Here is a 22,929-nt window from a genome sequence, read left to right as displayed (position 1 = left end):
TGCTTTACAGACAGTTTAGGCACTTGGCACCATCAAAATCATGTTTCTTGAGCTCCAAGGAGCAGACAGGCCACAGGCAGGACTGTGGCACACTCAGTCCATCATCTCTGGTTAGTGGAGTCTCAGGGAGGTCAGCTGGGTGCGCCCTTCAGAGCTGCCAGTCCCCATTCAAGCCTACACCGCTGGCTTCCCCTGGGGAGGAAACACTACCTAGCTTCCTTGGCAGCCTGCACGCATTTACCTGCCAGTACTTAGCAGGTACCGAGGCTTGCAGGATAAAGGTGGCTCATCTTCCTCCTTCTCTACAACTGCTGAGACTCCCAACCCCCTCATACTTCAACTGCTGTAAGAACAAACATGAGATGAGGAAAATTTGTTTCAGATTTTTATTTCTCTGTACTCTTTAAGCAGGAGTGACTGAAATAGAAACCATCATGAGTCCCATCAGGGGGAATAGTTTGATAAAGACAGGGCAGGCAGTCACCTCTGCCCCATGCCAACCTGTACAAACATCAGCTGCCACTGTTTAGTAACTAGATGGTTTTCAAACAAGTCCATGAACAGTCATAGACTACACAGAACAACATGCCAGTTCACAACAGGAAACAACTTATGTATACTTCTTGATTTCATCATACAGGACTAAGACAAAAGCACCACCCATTCCTCGGAGTACATTTGACCATGCACCTTTGAAAAAGGCCTTGGAGCCCTCATCCCGGGCAATCTTCCGCCAGCAGTCAAGAGTGCCGGAGTACATTATGTCAGCTGCAGGAGACAGACAGCTTTAGGAACTGGATGCCCATGACCCCCAACATCCAAGTCAGAAACAGCCTCATCTATCTACTGGCTTTACAACCTCAAGTGCATCCCATTTCTTGGCTTTCTCCAATACTAGCACATTAGAGGACAAGACTGCCCAGGAGAGATGGTACTGCTGCTGCATTGTCTCTGGGAGACACTGGAAGGACCAGTTCAAGCAGAAGGCAGCAACTCCTTGCTTTGACACCAACACTTCCAAACCCAAAAGCTATTGCACAGTTGGCCAGGCTGTGCCTACTATGGAGCCTGTCTTTTCTTGTCCCAGAGACACTGGCTTGCAACATCCAAGGGTGAGTTCTGCTGCTCCTACCTGCTGACATATACCTGACATGTGCATGCCACCTCATAGGTGTGCTGCACAGACCAACCCATTCGTGCCCCTGTCACCTGGTTCTGCAGCCCCTCCTACATCCCTGCTTACAAGAGATGAGGATATCTACACAGGCTGATGAAAGCCAAGCCACTCTGCCTTCACTTCAGCTCCACCACCAGCTATTGATTCAGGGATGCCCAATAACTCTTATACAGCGAGGAAGAAACTTACCTCCTTTCCGGCCAGACTGCATCATCATGCGACGACGAACCGTATCAAAAGGGTAGGAGACCAAACCAGCGACAGCAGTGACGGTCTGAGCAATCATCCAGCTGACAACAATGTGGGTGTTCTTTGGGTCTGGAAGCATGCCTGCAGGAGAGAGGCTTTGATGAGAATGGCAGGTAAGCCACCAGCACTATTGAAATGCACTTCAGGCCTGCTGCAGCCCAGCATCTCTGTTTTTGTGCCGTTTGGGTCAACCTACCCTTCGCGGTGTCGTAGATGCCAAAGTAGGCGGCTCTGTAGATGATGATGCCCTGGACAGAGACACTGAAGCCCTGGTACAGGCCCCGAAGGCCATCTGAGCGGAAGATTTTGACCAGGCAGTCACCGAGCCCACTGAACTCCCGGTCGGCCCCGGCTTTACCCACATCCGCTGCCAGGCGGGTTCGGGCAAAGTCAAGGGGGTAGACGAAGCAGAGGGAGGTCGCGCCGGCGGCACCCCCGGATGCCAGGTTACCGGCGAAGTACCGCCAGAACTGGGTTCGCTTGTCCACGCCGCCCAGGAAGATCTGCTTGTACTTATCCTTGAAAGCGAAGTTGAGGGCCTGGGTGGGGAAGTACCGGATCACATTGGCCAGGTTGCCGCGCCAAAAGGAGAGGATGCCCTGCTCCCGCGGGATGCGCACCACGCAGTCGATGATGCCCTTGTACTGCTTGTCGGCGGAGATCTGCTTGCTGGCGTGCTGCACCTGCAGGGGCCGAGATGCCGCCGTCAGCGCCGCTCCCGCGCGAGCCCCCGGCCCACCGCCGCCGCCCCCCCTCTCCTTGCGGCGACCTTGGGACGGCCCCGGCCGCCGGCGCTCACCTGCAGCAGCAGCTTGACCCTCTCGATGGGGGCGACAGCGGTCTTGGAGATGGCGGCCGCCACCCCGCCGGCAAGGAAATCCTTGGCGAAGGACACGGCCGCATCGGTCATGGCGGGAGCGGCGCGAGCGGGAGGCGATGCCGGCGAAGGAGGCGGCAGGCGGCGCTGAGGGGCGCCGCAATGGCCGTTAATATAGCGGCTGCGGAGCGCCCATTGGCTGCGGCGGGGGGCGTGGCGCCGCAGGGGACGGGGCCGCCCTTGGAAGCCGTGGGGGGCACATGGCCGCGGTGAGGGCATGGGGTAGCGCGGCACGGGCAGCCCGGCATGGAGCTCCCCGGGACACCGCGGAAAGGGACATCCCACCAGCAGGATGGGTGGTGGGACATCCCGCCACCAGGATCCCACCAGCACTGCGGGCAGGACATAAATGCGGCCCTGGCCCGGTCACCGCCTATCCCTACTCCGGGCACACCACACGGCGGTGACGGGGCCATCCGCGACCACGAGCCCCCGGCCCCTCTGCGCCATCCCGGTGCCATGGCGGGAGCAGGCTGGAACGGGGCGGGCTCTGAGGCTGCCTCATTACGGACACGTTGAGGCCCCCATCTCTCTCGGCCGCAGGCGGGAGCCGCGCTCGCAGCCCCCTGGGGGTACTGTCACCCGCACACACAGGGCCCCAGCAGTGACCGAGCTCCAGGCAGTGCATGGAGCCCCTGTGCGGCCACAGTGCTGGGCTCAGCTGAGATGCTCAGACAGATGCTCAGCACAGCCCAGCAGGTACAACCCGCCCCCCATCACACAGCCGCATCCAAACATCACTCGAGTAGAACTTCACCTGTCCAAGAGTTTAGCCTTGCTGCTGACTGGTTCTTCATGGTCATGCACCATTGCACATGTTAGTGCTCCACTGATGAAGGGCTTTCTTTCAGTGACATCTTAAATATTTTAGTGCTGCCTTTTGAGGATTTATCACATGTATTTGTGGTTACAAAGGACAGGCTTGGTTGATAAAAGGTTAGTTAGTGCTTGATAGGTCATAGGAGCACACTACATATACAAAGGTGGTAGTAGCACATCAGAAACAAGTTAGAGATAACTTTGACTCACTTGACTCTTAAAAGGTTTGAAGAGTTGATCAGACATTCATATGTACCCAATTCAATCTTTCAAATCTATTTGGAAATACAGTGTTAGTAAAAACCATACAGGTATGCTTCGACAGGCAAGAAATCCTTTCCTCCCCAGCATGCTTACAATTCACATCTCCATATCCATACATGTCCAGTAAGTCTCAGTATGATTACCCGCACTGTGCCCATGGGAAAACTGAGGCACAGAGAAAGAAACATGGTCACTAGGCAGGTTGATTAGAATCAAAAGCACTTACAGCCTCAGTGTGATGCATGAGACACCAGATCTGCTCTCGACCATCTCAATTTTTTGCTTTCTATGCCTGCATTTCTTCGCTGAGAAAAAAATCAGTATGAAGCACCACTGCAGCAGAACAGAGCAAGTCCATTAAGAGAGATATTGCAAGACTTCAGCTGTAAGATACATCAACAATTAGTTCTAGGTGCAAGGCAGGCCTTACAGTTATCCCAAATCTTTCTGCAAGTTTCTCTCCACAGTTACAAGACTGTTCCTGCATGGATTTGCCAATGCCTCATCCTGCTGTGACATGCTCTAACCAAGCAGTTTCTGAGATTTACTTATTTTCGCCCATCAGGGGTTATAAACAGTGCAAAAACACAGATGAGGAGCTGTGTAAAGCAGCAAATGCTGTGCCAAGCCCAGGCTGCTGCAGCTCAGGCTGGAGCCAGTGTGCACACACCCGTGGGAGCTGCTGTGACTCCCATGCTGCCAGGGTATGGGAATTCCAGCCAGCTTCCCACATGGACATAGGGTTTGGGTTTTCTATCAGAAGGCACTGGGATGGGGCTGTTCCATAGTTGAACTTCTACAAAGGAACTGGAGCTCCTCAGATATAACACGAGATGATCTTTTGTTGTCCAAAAGCTCCCAGGAGGCCCATCTGTGGCAGTGGCACTGGCAGTAACCTGGTGCTCTTGCAGAGGTTCCTGTCCCACCTACAGGACCTGTCTGCAGCCCCTGGAGCACAGGGTTCAAGTGGATCAATCACAGGTGGTGTGCATGGTGCTATTCCCTGTGCAAGTTCAGAGCAGCAGAGTAGGCCTAGATCTGTGCACTGGAACTAAAAGTGGTCTAATAAAAAAATAGAACTTTAAAAGTACCTAAACAACATGATAGAGTTTGTGGCTCTGAAATACCTAACACATTTAAGAACTGCATTTTCCAGGAAATATTTCAGTTAGAGGACTTCAGGAAAATTATTTTTCAAAGTATGAAGTAATTCACATGCATGCAGTAACAATGCATGAGAAAGGGAGGAATATTTTTGAGTATGCACTTAAGTTTGCAAGATTGTCATTCCAGTGCATTACAGTCCATTTTCCACATTACAGTTCTGTCTTAGCAAAAGCACAGTTGCAGCAGCATACATTCATCTTTATGCTGGAGATTCAGACAAAAATATTATTCTCAAGTACATCTCAAAAACTAAGGAGTGGATTTGGGAGTGTGACTGAACTAAGACTAATTCTGACTCTGGAGAATGCCACATCCACACAGTATCACTAAAAAACCAGGAGATTTCAGTACAAATTCTTGCATGTTGCATGTATTTTGTTCTGTTTTATTATTTTTGGCTGACTTAGTATCTCAGACTGCTTTAAGAAAATCCATTTTCTTAATGTTTTCGGATGAATTTATACTCTCATCTCTATTCTCTTGCCTTTCTGCACCTGGTTTAATCTCAAATGGCTATTCAGTTTTAAAAAGCACCTAAAATAATGCCATTTCAAGTTCCAGTAGTAAAGAGTTTTCAAACTAGTCGCATCTTTCCTCTTCAGTATGTGCTTGCCAGACATATTCTTTATATCCATTCAGCAAATACAACACAGACTTATTCTTTCCTGTCACAGGTGTCTCACTACAAGAACCATGCAGTCCACTGAAATGTCAGTACCTGTAGCTCAGCACGTCTTTCTTGCAAAGTTCCTTAAGAAAGGTATTTGTATATCTGCAGTGGACACTCTGATGTCAGTTTTCAAGTGCTGATTTCCTTGGCTCAAAATTTTCCCTTCGGAGGAGCTTTAATTCTCTCAGTTCTTGTGGGTGTAAGCTCTGGTCAACGCCAGGTGTTAGCTTGTAATTTAAAGGAGATTCAATATAACCATTTCTGTAGAGACAAACCCGCTTGCAGAATTCAAAGGTGCTAAACATAACACCGAAGTATGGCACAATCTGATAAAAAAGCAATATAAGACAAAAATTAGACTCACTTGAAACATCCGTAGCTCAGATGTTTTTTAAAAAGGGAACTTCTAGGACTTCAGATCTAATCTAATAATAGACCTTGTCCTCATTTATATAAAATCAGTCTCATCTCAAGCTATGCTGGCAGCTGCAGTGTGTTAAAAGTAGGAGTTTATTGTTGTTACATAACTAATTATAGCAATATTGTGAGGAAGAAGATCTATGCTACCCTATAGATCACCAGAACTTGTCAGATACCCAAGCACATCCTAACAAATCTCAGCAAATCCTGGCAGGAAATGTGGAATTTATTCTATATACACTGGAGTGACTCCACAATTTTCTTCTTTTGCCCCATGCAGAACCAGCAGTTCCAGGGCCACTGGCTTTGTATCAGCTAAGGTAAGGCAGTCACAGGCAGGCCATCACAATCAATCCTACTGTCACTCAATTAGCACTCATTAGCTGACCTGCAGTACTCTATGTAGGTAATCCTCATCACAGCACTATAAAACCTATTTATGTAAATTAAATTAAGCCTTCTGTTTAAACTACCATGCTTTATTTCATGCTTTCAACTCAGCAAAGGCTGCAGTAACTGATACACATGCATTAAATAGCTGGCTGAAAGCACTGCTTTGGACTTCTGGGCAAGTGGCTTATACAAGCACACTTTTTTTACAGCTCACTACAACATGTCAAACTACTGAAGCTCAGGTCAGAAGGAGAACTTGTTTAGCTGTCCTAAGTGGATTGCTTGCAATCCCTCATCCATTCCACACCTTGTGTGTTAGGAGCACCCCCTTCAAAGATGTTGAAATGAACTTTCAAGTGGTGACATCTAGAAACCAAGCTTGCATTTGGAGAAATACAACCAAACCAAGTTCCAAGGCTGGTTTACAACCTGTTTTGTCACCGATTCTGTCATCTATAAGCTACTAAGTACAAAGGTATGTCATAAGCTTTCTATGCCCAACTGCCCAAAACTGTCTTGATTCCTTCAGGATAGTATTTGACTGGGATGAAAGCAAAACCTCACCTTGAGCAGACTGGGTGTGAGTCCACTCCAAAGTCCAAGCACACCTTTGTTCTTCACAGTTTGCCGGAAGCAGTCAGCCATGCCAGTAAAATGGACATCAACTCCTCCATAGTGGGGAAGCCAAGGACTCTGAGCCTGTCAAGAGACACCCAGAGAAATTTAGAACAGGCACAGAAAACCAAAGTAATTATTTTCTCAATCCTTGTATATAAGGAACAGTCAACACCAGGTTTCAACAGATATATCTGGATTCCTCCCAAAAGTATCTAATTTGCATTAGAATATAAATTAAAAAGGGAAATAACTCACTCTTTGATAGGTATAAAAGTGAACAGTAATTTCACACTGTGCCTCCTTTTGTACCATGTCACTACTAGAAATAAATCCCACCCTTCTGAGGACAAACCATCTGAACCAGAGCCACATATCCCATCAGCCCCATGCCAGCTGCTCAGGTCCAGGTAGAGGTATTTCACACTCCCAGCAGTGGAACACCATGAGAGGGAAGGTTGTAGCCACACTGCCTTCCTGTAACCCTGATCAAACCAGCTGACTTGTCTCTGGCTGCTGAGGCTGTGCCTGCACTGCCGTGAGAAGCATGAGCTGCGCTACAGGCTGAGGAGCAGCAGCACAGAGAAACGGAAGGATGGAGATTTCAGACCAGGCTGTTTGGGCCCACCAAGGGCTGCAGGTGAGCAGTTGGTGCCCATGCTCCCCTATCAATTTGCTCAGTTGATAGGGACTAGTTAAAGTTACCTGGGGAGAATCTTGTTGGCTGGCAGCTGAACTTCCAACTGCAGTACAGTGTCTGTTCACATGGAAGAAGTGTAGTTGGTCATTTTTAACAGCTAAATCCTTCTTCATTAATCTCCTACTGCGTTAGCACAGACAGGATAACCTGACCCTGAATAATCCCATCCTCATCCATCTGTGCACATGCAGCTATGGATTTATTTTGCATTGACAAATCAGGGTTTCACTCAAACACATGGCAAGTGATACTTCAGTGTCAGGGGCCTCAGGACACAGACTGATGACTTGTAAATGGATCATCCTAAGGTAGAAGTTTGATAAAAATGGGGCTTGTACAGTTAATTGGTGGATGAATATGGGTGCCATGATCTGAAACACCACAAAGTCTAGCGATTTGTCGCTCCTTGTCCAGACTAACCTGTAGCTTCTCAGAGCTGCTAAGCCTATGACAAGCCTCATCAATTGACAAGTGGTGACAAGATTTTCTAAGTGCCTTAGCTATAGCGTTTCAAATACTTGGCAACTGAGATGCTGGAAAAGCAAACAGATCAAAACACACGCTCTGTGTATATAAGAGAAATTGCTAATCAAATAATTACTGGCAAGTCTACTGTTAAAATTTAAAGGCTGAACAAAAAACCCTGATAACCCCCATGCTAAGGGCATGTCTTCTTTGTTTAAAAAACCACAGATCATAATTTTTTCTCTTTTTTTTTTTCCTGCCTGATTGAAATACCTCTTATAGCAGGTAACAGGTAAAAAACTTCTGTACAAAGACTTTCATGTCTGTACTGCAGAAGATGCTGAGTTCCCAAAATGAGACTTCAGAAACCAGTTCCATAAGAATGGTAATATTAGCACCAGTAATGCTTAGAAGAAAAGTAAATTATTAAAGTATCCCTAAAAATGCAACAGCAGTCACAGGAGAACTGGATTCAAAACCCTGTTCTGCTTTCTGGACTGTCAGTCAGGTTCCACAAGGTTTTGGTTTTTTTTTTGTAAATGAAGTTATAAACAGCCAAGCAGTAAAGAAAGACAGGTTTCTAAAATGTTTCAAGAACACAAGAATGCTACTAACATGTGATTCCCTTCCTTTTTCAGTCCCTTTGTGGTAGGCAGGGCATGGCCTGCCAGAATTTAACTGCGTGAGTTTGACTTAATCCCCTTTGTTACTGTACACATTGCAAAGGCACAGATCAAAGGTTTGATTACAGTACTCTTGCCTGCAACACCAAAAGAAGTGACAAGCACAGTGCAGATGTCAGTAACACAGTAAACACCTCCAGAAGGCAGTTTAAAAGGAACAGGTAAGTCAAGCCTCTAGATTTCCAATCTGCCCATAGATACTGACCTTGAGAGTTTTACTGAAATTATTTATAGTACCATTCCCCATAGATAGAGCTGTTTCTAAAATTTCAGTCTGTGAAGTAATGTATATGTTGCCAGCCTTCCTGCTTTACAGGAGCTGTATGTTTCTAGGATCCTACACACAGTCAATAAATAACAATTGTCCACAGAATCACTTACTGCAAGAGGAAAACTAAAAACTGTATCAGCGTGTAGTTAAAACTTCAATATTTTTTAACATAGCTAAATGAAGTTAAAATGTATTAATAAAAGAATAATACTGTAAATGTGGTTCATTTGGCACTGTTGTTCATGAAAAAGAGTAGCTGTGGGTTTTGGTGGTTTTTCTTCTAAGCATGTCCACCACACTGCAACCCTCACAACCAGCTTATGGCACCAGAGCCAGAAAACTGAAGGAACAAAAGAGATCAAACTGGTTTTTCTACCTCTTCTGCAGAAACCTACTGTGACATACAAATCAAACAGCTAATCTCATCCCCAAAAGGTCAGGTTTATGACAGAGAATTTCATGCACCTCAAAGCAGCTGGAATTCCTTGCTTTTGACACTATGGGCTGCTGCATGGAAACCTGTTTCTTTTGAAGACTTCCTTCCTCCCAGTTGCAGCTGTCTCAAACTGCAGGAGGCTGGGGATAAAGCTCCCCGTGCTGATAACAGAGAGCCAAGGTGTCACTCAGAGTAGTAGCAGGGCTAAGTTGCTTCTCTTTTTACCTCTGATGGACAGTGGGCTCTCTAAATGATTAAAGCACATCAAATGCAGAACTGCCTCCACTTGGTCTCTCACAAACACAGTATTTTTATATCCAGAGCCCACCAAGTTGATTATGTCACTGCAACACATCCACAGAGGTAAAACTGTTCTACTGCAACACTCAAAACCCAAGAGAGACGTACAAAAAAAAGCCCAACTACCTGCATGCAATATTCTTTTAAAAGGAACAAAATATTTAAATAAGGGTGCAGTGTCATGACTGCAGATAAATTGCTATAGGTAATTGTTACCTGAAGACTCTTCAGACACTGTGTCTCCCATTGTCTGCATTATGAGGTGACTGCCACAACAACATAATCCCAGTCTGGGAACTGATCTCACAGACCTTTTCAATGACCTCCCTCAGCCCCTCTCCTGTGCAGATAAAAACTTTTCACTTGCTTTTTGGAACATTTTGGTTTGCAATTACTTGTATTCACATGTATCAGAGACTACGAATTAATGTATTTAATTCATGTACTTCCCCCCGTTTCCCTGTTCATGAAGTCTGTTGGCACAAATATTTACTATTTATTTTTTGAGTACACATTACTCTTGCACAGAGTATGGAAGATAACTAACAGTGAATAGCTGTCATCAGTGATACGCCACCCCGATGGTGGAGAGAGTGAAACTGCTTGTTATTTACATATTTTCAACAGATTCAGGTGTCCTACATTTCTGATCACTTAAAAAAAAAAAGTACAGGAAGATAATTTACACACAGCTCAAGAGTTCACACTCTTAATCTGGAAGCTAAAAAAAGAAATCTTTGCAGTCTGGGTTAATAAGGGCACATGCAGCAGGCAAGTGCAGCTGTAGTTCAAAAGAAACTGAAGGTCAAGGATTGCAGTTTTCATTCAAGTTAATACCACTCCAGTCAACAGAAATTTTACTCAAGTGAACACTGGATGCTTGAAAGAGTGTTTCATTCCACTACAATGAAAAAAAAAAAAGAAGTGTAAATACGTGTTAATATTTTGGGGAAAAAGGCATCCTCTTGGGCTTAATAAATTCTTCCTCCTAAAGGTCAGCCTTACTCAACAGTCATTCCCTGTCAGTGGTTTAATAATGCTGACTGACCCCTGGTTAAAGTCCACCCAAAGGTAAACCACGGCAAGCTATCAGTATAAAGTCAGTTCAGAGCAGCACAGCACAGCTGACCTCCAGCGTCCTGCACTCCAGGAACACCTTGTCCCTTCCTCTGTAACCTGAACTGGGAACAAATCATGCCTCTCTGGGAAGAATGGCACCAAGTGAGCCAAACAGCTTCATGCTTGGTCAAAAGCTTGATTCTTTGCTTTAAATGTATATCACCAGGCCTGTTGTACCCTGAGGCTTCACAGTTTGTTGCAGAATCCCTCTTTTGCTGCTGAGCCTAAGCTTCCTGTGCTTTAACACCTGCCATGTGAAGAAGTCTTTAATGCAGAAGTCTTTTTCCTCAAGGCAGTGCAGACCCCTTGCATGGGCAGCTCTGGGTGGCTTCCAAATGCCTCACAGTGGTTCAGCTCAAGCCCTACAAATGGGTGCATCATTTTCATGCACATAAACACCAATTTACTTAATGGTGCAAAACCTTAGGCAGACTGGCTTGGTCCCACACTTCACACAGTGGATGGCAATGCTAGTTCCTGCTGCCTATCTAGGAACTGAGGAGAAAACTAATTTTTAACAAGACTGGGGCTTTTCACAGGTCATACTTTCATTTGCCTTATGTGGATGAGTTAAGGATTTACACAAAATCAAAATAAATCTCCTATAAAAGAATCACAGAATCACAGAACGAACTAGGTTGGATAAGACCTTTTGAGATCAAGTCCAACCTATGATCTAACACCTCCTCATCAATTAAATCATGGAACCAAGTGCCACATCCAGTCTTTTTTTAAAAATGTCCAGGGATGGTGATTCCACCATCTCCCTGGGCAGATGATTCCACTGCCCAATCACTCTTTCAGTGAACAATTTTTTTCTAACCTAAATTTCCCGTGGCATAGGGGAAGTTTAACTCATCTTAAGACTGTGTCCTCTCGTTCTGTCAGTTGTTGCCTGCAAGAAGAGACCAACTCCCATCTGACTACAACTTTCAGGTAGTTGTAGAGAGTGATAAGGTCACCCCTGAGTCTCCTTATTCCAGGCTAAACAACCCCAGCTCCCTCAGCTGTTCCTCACAGGGCTTGTGTTCCAAGCCCCTCACCAGCCTTGTTGCCCACCTCTGGATGTGTTTGAGCATCTCAATATACTTCCTAAACTGAGGGACCCAGAACTGGACACAGCACTCAAGGTGTGGCCTCACCAGTGCTAAGTACAGGGGAAGGATGACCTCCCTGCTCCTGCTGGCCACACTATTCCTGATCCAGGCCAGGATGTCACTGGCCTTCTTGGCCACCTGGGCACACTGCTGGCTCATGTTCAGTCGACCAGTCCCCCCAGGTCCCTTTCTGCCTGGGCACTGTCCAGCCACTCTGTCCCCTGAACACCTGTAGCACTGCAGGGGTTGTTGTGGCCATCAAGAGAGTGTCGATCAAGTTTCTGCTGTTTATGGAGTGTTTTCCATAATTAGTCACCTCACACATCACAGGTACATCACTCTAAGCACAGACAAATGGATACAAGGCTGTCCTGTATAACTGGGGGGTAACAGTACTAGCTGTACCTCCAGAGACAGTATTGCATTAAAGTTATGTCTGTAATAGCTGTGTGTGAGCAGCAGCAAACACAGCCTGTCTGCTGGGTGAGCTTATGGAGTTGAAAAAGGTGGGCTGAGTTAACCCATCTGATCTGTCCCAAAGCAGATTAAAGAGCTCTCACTCACACCACACTGATGTGGCAGACATGATCAGCTGGCATTACCAAATCTCACTTTGGGGGCATGGTGGCCACTTTAGCGGCTGGGGAGATCATTTGGAGAGAATTGCATTCTTGCCATCCCTCAGACTTCCTGCATTTCAAACAGGTGCAATGTGTTTTCCTGCTTTTCTTCAGCAGGCCACTGTGTTGCAACGCAAAGCTAATCTACCTCAAAGTATTACATAATTATCACACCACAGCTTCTGGGGTGAACAGGTTTAGAGTCAAGGCAGACCTCACAGTTAAAGCAGCCCAGTCCTGCTTCCAGTTCTTGATCTACAATTTCTTCCTCTTATCCAGTTTTCCTACTAACACTGTTCAGTGTTCCAACTTGACAGAGAGTCAGTCCTCACGCTTTTCTCCTATGGAAGTCTGGGGATCGAAGAGAAATGCTTCTGAGATTTGTTCAGATTCATAAAAGCTGATCTAGGCTGTTACAGAAGGCAAAGCCTACGTTATGCTCCGTAGCTTTTTTCAGGCATTGTCTTGACCATTTAGCAGATCAAATACTTCTCTAAGCAGCAGAGCGGCATTCTGCAATAGCTTAAGAAAGTGGTATAAAATATCTTTTTAGCAACATCAACGAAACAATAAAAACTGCAGGTGGCTCAAAGTATTCAGATCTAGTAAAAAAGAGAAGGAAAGAAGGGATTTTACCACAACCAGAATCTGTCACGTATTATCTATTTGCTGATAACCAGAGGAATCAGGTTGGTCTCACCCAGGGCATGGGAACCTGGCTGATGCCTAAATCCCAGCAACAAGGAGAAGGTGAGAGTGAGATCAAAGAGAGAAGTAAGAAAAGTAAGAACACTGCACCTTCCCCTTAGAGGTGAGACTCTAAATATTTCACTTATCTGTGCACTTGTTTTCACAACACTTGATGGAAGTTCCTGTCTCTGAAATCTCCACTCTTGTCAAGTTTACTTGAAGCTGCACAGCAGAATCAAAAGTTATTTGGGGCAAGGACTAGGACAGACAGCTAGCAACCATATAAGCCTCACTGAGGAAATCATATTAGAAGTAGAAATATTGCTCCTTATTTGCTTCCACACTATGGAATTTGTGTAGTCAAATGGCTCAATTTCTGAAAACTTTTGTTTCCTGCTGTTCACTATTAAAAGGTCTTCCTGCTTAAAGTCTCACAGCATGTACACTTTTGAGAAGTGGTGTGAACCACGTGATCCAAAAAGGATTTCTTAGTTTTAAACCAGCTCATGACTCCAATAACTTTCATATTCCCAGCTGAGAAGAACACAGATCTCACCACCAGCAGTGACACTACAGCTTGTGAGCTTCCAGAGGCTGCACGCCAGCCCAGTGACTGTCCCAATGACAGAACTCTTTGCAAGTCACTCATGCTTAAGCAAAGCAGGAGCACTGCTCATCATCTCAGCAGAGAGAAGGAACCTTTATAATTCTTTTTGAAAACTCTTTAACCCTGCCACTGGGTTCTTGCTAGACTGACTTTTGCTATGCAAGGGGACTATTTTAAAATAAATACTTAAATAACAGTATTCCTTTTAAAAGAGAGGTTTTACTTTAAACAGGGTACCTCACAAAGGAAATGACTGCTTAGTTTTTTTCACATTATTAACACATAACATTTACATAACTTACAATAGATTTCACATTGGCAGAGCATCTTGTGTTCCAAAGAACAAAAAAATCCATCAAAAATCCCAAATAACATTGCAGATTTATAGGCAGTTGAGGCCAAACTGATTGAATTTGAAAAGAGGCCGCTTCTTGGGTGATGCATGGCAACAATCTACACCAAGCAAAACCAGTAAGCCTGTTTGTTTGCAGGAGTGAAGCAAAGTCAAAGCCTGCATTTTGAAAGACCAGCACTGAACAATGCTTTCCCCACAGAGATGTCCTCACAGCTTAAGGATGCAGTGCAGTCAACACCAAAAATGTGCTGAACCCTGCACTTTACTGACAGTATGATTTATTCTATATTACATGGGTTTGATGGCAAAGCTATACCTGAGTAGCATTTACCAGTGAAGGAGAGTTTAAGAAAGGTCTTAGTCAAAGATATTAAAGACAGGGCTGAGCTTCTGAAAACAATGCAAAGTTTGCTCATGCAAGCAGGTGAGGAGTAACTGTGGAGTATCTATGAAGCTTTAAGGACATCTTTGTGCATTTTGCTTAAAAAATTACCAAGGTCTCAGGTCAGTCTGGGATGGAGGCTGAGAAGTGCCACTCTGGGGTGTCTGAGCCCACCTCTGCACACTCTGAGCACAGAGGGAGGTGCCAAACTTGGCTGTTGGGTTTGCATTGACCATTTGCATGTTAGTATGTTTTCAGTTCCATACATGGATGGATGGATGCCATTCTAATAATAATCTTCTGTACAGCCTGTAACAGCTTTAAATTCATCTTCCCTCACTGAAATGCCACAGCTCAGTCCAATAGGTATTTATGAAAGTTATCATTGGCCAAAAAAAAAAACCGTGGGAAAGTAGAAACATTACTGGTGCTTCCTCAGACCCAGACTCATTCAAAGTTAAAGTTACATGCAAAAGGTAGAATAAAAAAAATGAAAAAAGAAAAAAGTGTTCTTGTATGCAAGTCTGCAAGGTAAAAAGGACAGTACTTGAATATGGCTTAGAAACTGGATTTAACAAAGAACCTCACCTATTGTGAAGTAAGGAAGGAAATCCAAGAATAACAGTCAGAATAATATAAAGATCAGTAAGTTTTTGTTCAGAAACTGAAACATCATAAAAGTAAGGCAGGAAAACACTTACTATAGAGCATAACCCTCTCTTTCATGAATCCCCTTCTACAGATGCACAACAAAAGCCATATTTCCATGCTGAAACATGCATACAGTACCTCTGAATTCTCTAACATGCCAATCAGGAGCAAAGTGAAAAAAGGAAGACAAAGGAATAAAATTAGGACAAGCACAACACAGAGGACTCAAATATTCAGTAAGATTCACTCATATTAATTAACATTCCTTTTAAGAAAAACATTCAAGCATCTTAAAAAAATAAACTCGATAAAGCTAATCCTAACAGCAAAGGTAGAAGAAGCCATGGTTACAGAGTAAATCTGACATCCTAAAGCATCACCAAAACACAATTCTTCCTCAAGAACTGTTCACTGACAGCTCCCACTTCCACAGCTGACAGTGACAGAAGCAGCCAACGTCAGAAGTGTAGGATTCAGATATTTAAAGTAAGAAAGGAGGAAGCAAGATTATTACAATGGAGATTAAAATTAGCATCTTATCCTTCCTCCCATAGCAGAATTCATTTCCTAGTCTATGCAAACAATTCAAGCACTGTCCAGATGAGTTGAATGGAGGTAACCCTTCTAAGACTGCCTAGCACATCAGGTAAAGATCTGAATGGGATGTCCTGGTCTCATGCTTGTACTCTATCCCAGAATCTATGCAGACAACCTTCTGTCCTATTTTCTCAGTTTTTGAAGCTCCTGAGATTGTCTTACAACTCTCTGGCTCCCCATCACCATCAGCTTCATTGGAAAAATCTTCTAGCAACATACTCCCTCCATCTGTCAGGCTGGTGGGACAAAAGGTAGGGAAAAGGAATTTCATACTGACTTCCACAGTGGGCTGGGTTCCTCTTCATAGAGCATAAACCCAGCATTCACTGCTTCAAAAACAGCCCAGCACTTCTCCATGGGCACTGCAGAGCACACACCAGGCCCAGAGGTAGCTGAAGGCTTTGGTAACCCCCTCTTTCTCTCGGCCAGAAAACCAAATCACTAAACAGAGGCTGCTCAGAATAAGATGTGTGAGAAAAACTGATCAGAAGTATCTGCTCCCCCATTTTCTACAGAAATCTGAAATGTCTTGAAGTTCTTTTCATTTTCTTTATTCTCCCCCTTTCTAGGTCCATCCCTTTTCATGATACTTTTCCTGGTGCTGTACTAGGCATTTCTCTCTTCTGACCAGCACCCTACAAACTGCACAGACCAGCAAGCACAAAGCAGAGCTGATCTCTGCAAAGCTGGGCCATACCCTGGTGCTAATTGGAAAACCCAAACTTCTTGGATAACCTTGCAGGAGTTCCAGTGCGCTCTTGGTATCAAAGTGGGTTGCAATTTTCAACAGGTCTCTTTTCTGGACAATTCTACATGAATTAAGTAATTTCCAGTACCCAACAAATTACAGGATTTCACACCCAGGGAGCTTGCTCTTTTGAAATATCCTTGCCTTCTTCCATGCCTTCAGAATAAATCACTGAACAGGAGGTGTTTCTCTAAGCTCAGAGAATCCCTATTCGGTGTTGCAATGCACTTATGAGGAAGAAACCCTCTCTGTTGATGAGCCTTTTGTTTTCATGCAAAGTATTTTTAGCCTCTCCAAGTCGTACATATTTAGGCAATAAATCCAGTTCCCGTGTTGCTGGAAGTGCCGAGCAGATGATTAAGCTCCCCTCGGTGGAAGAGCACGGCCTAGTGGCAGAAGATGGAACGCGTGCCTGTCACGACACAGCCCGACACAAAACATCGCACCAGTTACAGCCAAAACCTACTTCCCAACTGATTACAAAATCTGAGTGTTCAACTAACTGTTTCATCGACAGAAGATATTAAAAGGGAAACAGCACAGTAAATGCCTTTATTTTCTTTTATTCTTCAGGGCAACAGTATTGCTGTGAGCCTAAGGATATAAAGCAATAGAAGGCTTATAAGGAGTATTTGCTTTTCTTAGACCCACTGGTACAGCTAGATAAAATGATCAAGTTTTCCTGCTCATAATCTTTCTTGTCTGAAATATTTTATAAGATACCTGATGAAAGCACTCAATTTAAACCTTGACTTCTGGTCACATCAGCTACATGAGTTGGTCTGATAAAAGCCCCTTTCCCCTCCTGCTGAGGTTCTCTGCTACAAGATGGAGAGAGGGCAGTGAAGGCTCTGTGACACAGCATCCGAGCCCTGAGAAGGGGAACTCGGGGAGCAGGAGAGGGAAATGCACAGTTTCCCTGATCTTTTGCTACCTTGTGACTTGCCAACCAGGCTACCACTTGATGAAGGGGGCAAGGACCTATATAAGGCTGCCACAATTAGTGACTGTTTTTTTAATAAGATCATAAAAGCTTCCCATAAATCTGCATTCCCAGGAACTAGGCTGAAAATCCAAATTCATATGCCCCTGCCAGAGAATGACCATATGATGAAAGCTATTCACTGTCTCTCTACTGAAGAAGTTCTAATGAAAAGTCAACATCAGCAAGTGAATTATGTCAGTGAGATGGAAGCTGCGGGACAGTGTCTGTTTTGTGGGGTTTGGGTCTTTTTTAGATCATTATTGTTAAAGTTCTGGGGAAAAGATTAGGAAGTAACTCTCGTTTTGTTGATGCTCCAGGAAAACAGCAGCACCTGCAGCTGGTAAGTCACTTGTTAACCAGAGGAGTCAGAAATAAGAACAAGGACAATGATCCTTCAGGCTTAATACTGAGCAAGTTTGTTTTGTGGTGAGGCATAAATGGCAGACATATAAGCTCTAAAAATCACATGGATCTCATTCATCCTGCCTACCACCAAGGGGACTGAATTTCTTCAGCTGGCAAACTTTCAAACTTTCACTGAAGGTTTGCCAATTGTGAATTTTGAGAATTTGATGGAATTCCTATGAAAAAGGAAAGAAATAAAGCTACAGAGATGGAGTCTGAGAGCATAAACATATCCCATGATAGTACCTGAACTCAAATTAAAGGTATAACAGCCCATTCATAGCAATGATTTCCAGAGTTTAAAAACAAAACAACAAATAAAAACCCACTAATGAGCAAAAAACCCAACAAAACCAAAACCAAAGTCTCTGTAGCCTACTGGTAAGGGAAATAAAGTGGCACCCATGATCACCTGGCTAGTCTTGTCCCAAGTTCTTGCACCGAGTACCTACCAAAGTACTGGTAACATGAATGTTCTGTACCTGCATCTTCCTCTTGACAGTCTCAAAGGGGAAAGAAAGTGTCTGTGCCACAGCAGCTGCTACACAGCCATTTACAAAGTTCTGAAGAGGAGTGAAATGAACGATGGGTTCTCGCCAGATTGTGTCCAGACTGATGTAAACAAAGAATGAGCCTGCAGAAAATGGGACAGCACCTAGAAAGCAAACCAGACAGGATTGAATCACCACACTGTACACTAAGAGAGGAGAGCTGCCCATCACATAACTAGAAAGACGGGAGGAGCTGCTGCCAATTTACACCTTGCATTCCACAAACCCAATCCAGATTTTGAAGAACTTTACTCTTTAGTCCCTGGTTTACCACCAAACACCCATGTTGTACCATTTAGATATGCTGACCTATTTGAATGTTCATTGTTGTCAGAATTATTAACTGCTATAGTCCCATGACAGGTCAGGTGATTCTCCAGGTCCTCTCTTGTGACAAGCTCCTTCCCACTCCAACCCAACGCTAGCATTTGCACAGATAAACAGAGCTATGTCTTCAGTCAGACTGATGAGGGATACTTCTGGCCTCTTTTGCTTGTTTCATGCTCTCATCAGTTTTATAGCGGGATTATACATTTATTATTATTGCTGTTACACATTTTATATCATGTCATATTGCGAAAAAGTGGACTCAGTTAAATGGCATTTTTAAAGGCTATGCAGAGTAAATAGATAATTAAAAAATAATTTCAAGTAAAGAGAGAATATAATTAATCTTCATTTTTCACACCTACTATACACTACAGCTCACACTGGTTTCACTGAACAGCTCAGAAGACATTCTCACACTAAACAGGAATTACAAGCACTCTGTGTGTGTGTGTATAAATGTGTTTTAAGAGTCTAATGGTGAAAATTGTGCATCCAAGCACAATTAGATCGTCTATAAAAGAAGGAAAAGAGTATTTTGCTGAACAATTAACCATACATAAAATGCTACACACTTGACCCTAATTTGAAGTAAAAAAGCTGCAGCAAAGGTTATCAGTACTGCAGTGCTTTGAAAATCTCCACATCTCCTACAAGAAAACATTCTTATTTGCTTTTGAAATCAAGTGAGCAAGTGAACACACTACACAGCTGCAACAAAAGCCAGCCAGTGAGGTGATTTCACCCGCTATTCCTTTACCTAATATTGCTGGTGAAACACCGTGGTAGAGCGCACGGAGCCCCTCTTGATGATAGATCTTGTAGAAAGCATGAAGAATTCCTTGGTAAGATGGTTCCAGCCGGTTCTGCACAATGAGCCGTGTTTTAATCACATCAGTGGGGTACGTCACGATGGTGGCAACCATGCCAGCCAGGCTTCCTGCCATGATGGCTCTCCAGTGGGAAATATGGCCCTGCTCATCCATGAAAAGGGCAACAAGTCTAAAGCAAACACATAAAAGAAGTATTATTAATGACACTATGAAGAAAACACATCAACAATTTTTCCAATGAAAAATTAAGGCAGATGATTCTTGATGCAAATGTTCTTCTGTCCACAAGCCACTTCAGCAGCAGGAATTGAAGTTTTAGCATGTGATTCATCCAAGGTCTTATTATACATAACACCACACAAGCATCCATCTACAGGATGAAAATATTTCTTTTGTATTTCCATATAAAGGATGAAAATTACCATGATTCAAAACACATCTGCAAGAAATTATCCAATCATCAGTTAAAGACACTGGTCCAGCCTGCCAGTTAAGGTTATCACGTAAGAGGAAATACATAGATAATGACATCATAGGCCTTCTAAGAGCAACTGAACCTTCCTCTGTTACTTATCTTGGGACAGGAAGGTTCACAGGGACACGCCTCCAGAGAATACTTATGTCCAGCCACTATTATGCTCAGGAGTTTAAGTCTCAATTTGAAAATTTGAAATTGAAGCACAGTTTTAAAAGCTACACACAAATCATACATTTGTGGTGCACTGAAGGACTTTTCTATGACAGGAAACTGCTACATCAGGGAGTAATGTCCTGGAGGTCATAAGAAGCAAGTAAAAACACTTCAGAGTTTTAACTGGAGGTAAAGAAATGTATTATTCTATTTTGGCAGCATTAAGTAAAACATCTAAACAGCACATCTACATTTAACCCGCATGGTGTAACCATGTGCGGAACAAAATAATTTGCAAATATTTACAAGTCACTGCTCGCTCAGTCAATGTTTTTTCACTTGAATGTGCATTTTCTACTGCATGACAAATCCCTGCATCTACTTGTCTCAAGCCCTGGGAGTGCCCAGGGCAGAAAGCCCAGTCAAGCAGAAGCAAAAGGGCATAAACCTATTTACCTGTTTGTCTTATGCAGTCCCTAAACCCACACAGCCTAATTTTCCTGCGCGTGGACAAATGCGTGGGGAAGGTGGAGGGGTGTCTCTAGGCACTACCTGATAACATTTCAAACTGCCATGGAAAGACAAGAATCCGTGCAGAGTAATTGCTGAGGGAGCGTGGAGTCACCGTCCCTGGGGTGCTGACTGTGCTCAGTGCCGCTCCTCCTGGGACTGTTTACCTAAGCTGCCCCATAACATTTCTCTTTTTGTGTTTCTTGCCTTTATGTACACCATTCTCCTAGTAGAAAAGACTTTTCAAAACACCCAAAGAGTGTATCAAGGACCAAGCATAGACACCTTGTATTTAATTTCCTGGTAGCCTGCTTCCACCCATAATTCAGAACACCCTGTACAAACCAGACACAAACTTTAGCCTTGCAAAAGGAATACACTGTTCCAAGCTAAACAAACAATTATTTTGCTCAAAATCAACTGCTGTATGTTGGTGCAACACACTGCCTTTTCTGTGAACTTTAAATTGCATTTAAATTAGTTTGTACCTTCCCACTCGCATTATGTTACTCTTTGTTTGACCACTGTGTCTATTACAGCACAAAAAAGCTGCCCAGTTTTAGGTTCACTTCATTTGTGGTCTCCTGAAGGGCGCAGGCAGTCATGGGCAGATGACTTACTGGGACAGATGAGTGACAAACCCAGCAGGCTGGCAGCACCAGCAGGGCTGTGCTGCTGCCCAGAACAGAACAACTCAGCAGCCAGCTGGGTGGAAATGTCATGTGCTACCATGAACAGCTGACTGCAATAAAAAAAAAAAAAAAAAGAAAAAAAAAAAGAAGCCCAGCCCTCAGAGTGGCAAAACATTCTGATGTGTGCAGTCAGGCACTCCCTACAAAGGCTGAGAGATACTTGCAGCAGAAGGGAATCCTAGGAAACAGCATGGTTGGCAGAGCTCCATCAGCACTGCTCCATGTTCATCCTGCTGTAGTCCTTCCAGCACTTACCTTAGTTTAAAAGCTGTGTATTATCAAAAACAAGGTCTTTAAACAAACAATGTCACATATCAACATCAAAAGCGATCAAATTTGCTTAACAACTCCTGCATGATAGGGTAAAACTATCTGACTTGTGATTTTGTTATTTTCTTTGATACAGACAACAGAAATACTTGAGAGTGTACAAATTAATTAAAGAAACTGGTTGCAAAGAACAGATGTGACAGTCACACCTGCAGGTTGCACTGTAATTTAATTACTAAATGAACCTGAGCAAAAGAATTTTAACAGACTATCCACCCTTCATCATGTGAAGAACACCTATGATTTTATAAGCAATTGCTGGCATATCACCAGGCCCTGACAATCGCTACGCGCTGAACAAATTAGGCAAATGAAATTACAAGCAAGGGTCCGCGTCGTGGGGAGCAGACACGCAGCTGACCAGCCGGCAGGGACAGAGCCCTCGGACTAAACTCGGCACGCTCCATCCGCTGCCCCGCTGTCACGAAGGCCGGGCGGGGGCGCAGCCCCCGGAGCCCCGCGGAGCCCCGCGCGGGCCGGTCGCTTACCGGCGGGAGGCGGCGAGCTGCAGGGCGCTGTAGGGGCAGAGGCGCAGGCAGCCCGTGAGGTTCCCCTTCCAGAGGGCCCGCAGGCCCTCGCTGCGGCACAGGCTGCGCCCGGCGTCGCGCAGCCCCCGCCGGCAGTGCCAGGTGCCCACCTGCGCCAGCACCGTCAGCAGCTCCAGCGGCGCCGTCAGGCTGAGGCTCAGCGCGCCCGCCAGCCCGGCGCAGCCCAGGCGCTGCAGGGCGGTGACCCGGCCGTCCCGGCGCAGGGTGGCCATGGCCCCGCCGTTCCGCCGGAGCGGAACGGAGAGGAGCGGAGCGCACCGAGCGGCGCGGCCCGGCCCGGCCCGGCCCGGCCACAGCGGGGGCGGCGCCGCCCGCCTCCGCCGCCGGGGGGCGCTGTGGCGCGGGGCTCCGCGCGCCCCGGGAGCGCGCCGTGGAGGCGGACGGAAAAGCCGGAGCGGAGCGGAGCGGGCGGAGCGGAGCGGCGCTGGCCGCGGGTGAGCGGCGCTGGCCGCGGGTGAGCGGCGCTGGCCGCGGGTGAGCGGCGCTGGCCGCGGGTGAGCGGCGCTGGCCGCGGGTGAGCGGCGCTGGCCGCGGGTGAGCGGCGCTGGCCGCGGGTGAGCGGCGCTGGCCGCGGGTGAGCGGCGCTGGCCGCGGGTGAGCCGCGCGGCGCCCCTCGCCCTGTCGGCCCCTGAATCCCTGGATTAGTACATTATTGCCACTCGTGCAGCTGGAAAAAAGCGCCCTCGCAACAGTGACCCAGCTGCACTCTGGACACTCTCCTTTCTCCTTACAATTAAACGTATTT

The 22,929-nt window shown here is 45.3% G+C and overlaps 2 protein-coding genes and 1 long non-coding RNA gene across 3 annotated transcripts; 1 reads left to right on the top strand and 2 right to left on the bottom strand.

The window, feature by feature from the left end:
• Positions 1 to 372: 372 nt before the first annotated feature.
• SLC25A5 (solute carrier family 25 member 5) lies at positions 373 to 2,410 on the bottom strand. The gene is made up of 4 exons (XM_068204811.1): positions 2,226 to 2,410; positions 1,623 to 2,109; positions 1,367 to 1,507; positions 373 to 768 (listed from the first exon to the last, which is right to left on the bottom strand). Exons 1-4 carry the CDS (start codon positions 2,334 to 2,336, stop codon positions 611 to 613), a joined length of 897 nt encoding a protein of 298 aa, XP_068060912.1. The 5' UTR covers positions 2,337 to 2,410; the 3' UTR covers positions 373 to 610.
• A 2,777-nt stretch (positions 2,411 to 5,187) lies between these two features.
• On the bottom strand, positions 5,188 to 22,492 carry SLC25A43 (solute carrier family 25 member 43). Its single transcript, XM_068204809.1, has 5 exons — positions 22,125 to 22,492; positions 19,401 to 19,642; positions 18,245 to 18,417; positions 6,601 to 6,735; positions 5,188 to 5,549 (listed from the first exon to the last, which is right to left on the bottom strand). Exons 1-5 carry the CDS (start codon positions 22,394 to 22,396, stop codon positions 5,346 to 5,348), a joined length of 1,026 nt encoding a protein of 341 aa, XP_068060910.1. The 5' UTR covers positions 22,397 to 22,492; the 3' UTR covers positions 5,188 to 5,345.
• On the top strand, positions 15,444 to 18,391 carry LOC137482482 (uncharacterized). The gene is made up of 2 exons (XR_011004097.1): positions 15,444 to 15,673; positions 17,430 to 18,391. It is a non-coding gene; the product is annotated as an uncharacterized lncRNA (long non-coding RNA).
• Positions 22,493 to 22,929: the final 437 nt, after the last annotated feature.

The sequence above is a fragment of the Anomalospiza imberbis genome, chromosome 14 (assembly GCF_031753505.1).
Source record: "Anomalospiza imberbis isolate Cuckoo-Finch-1a 21T00152 chromosome 14, ASM3175350v1, whole genome shotgun sequence".
Classification (NCBI taxonomy): Eukaryota; Metazoa; Chordata; class Aves; order Passeriformes; family Viduidae; genus Anomalospiza; species Anomalospiza imberbis.
This window is presented reverse-complemented; position numbering and strand designations above follow the sequence as displayed.

Coding starts and splice junctions, on each gene's coding strand:
- SLC25A5 (XM_068204811.1), bottom strand. CDS start 2,336: ATGACCGATGCGGCCGTGTCCTTCGCCAAGGATTTCCTTGCCGGCGGG. Junction 1,508..1,622: donor CATCTACGACACCGCGAAGG/GTAGGTTGACCC, acceptor TCTCTCCTGCAG/GCATGCTTCCAGACCCAAAG. Junction 769..1,366: donor GCAGTCTGGCCGGAAAGGAG/GTAAGTTTCTTC, acceptor TGTCTCCTGCAG/CTGACATAATGTACTCCGGC.
- SLC25A43 (XM_068204809.1), bottom strand. CDS start 22,396: ATGGCCACCCTGCGCCGGGACGGCCGGGTCACCGCCCTGCAGCGCCTG. Junction 19,643..22,124: donor CAGCTCGCCGCCTCCCGCCG/GTAAGCGACCGG, acceptor TGTTTGCTTTAG/ACTTGTTGCCCTTTTCATGG. Junction 5,550..6,600: donor TCACACCCAGTCTGCTCAAG/GTGAGGTTTTGC, acceptor CTTTTTTATCAG/ATTGTGCCATACTTCGGTGT.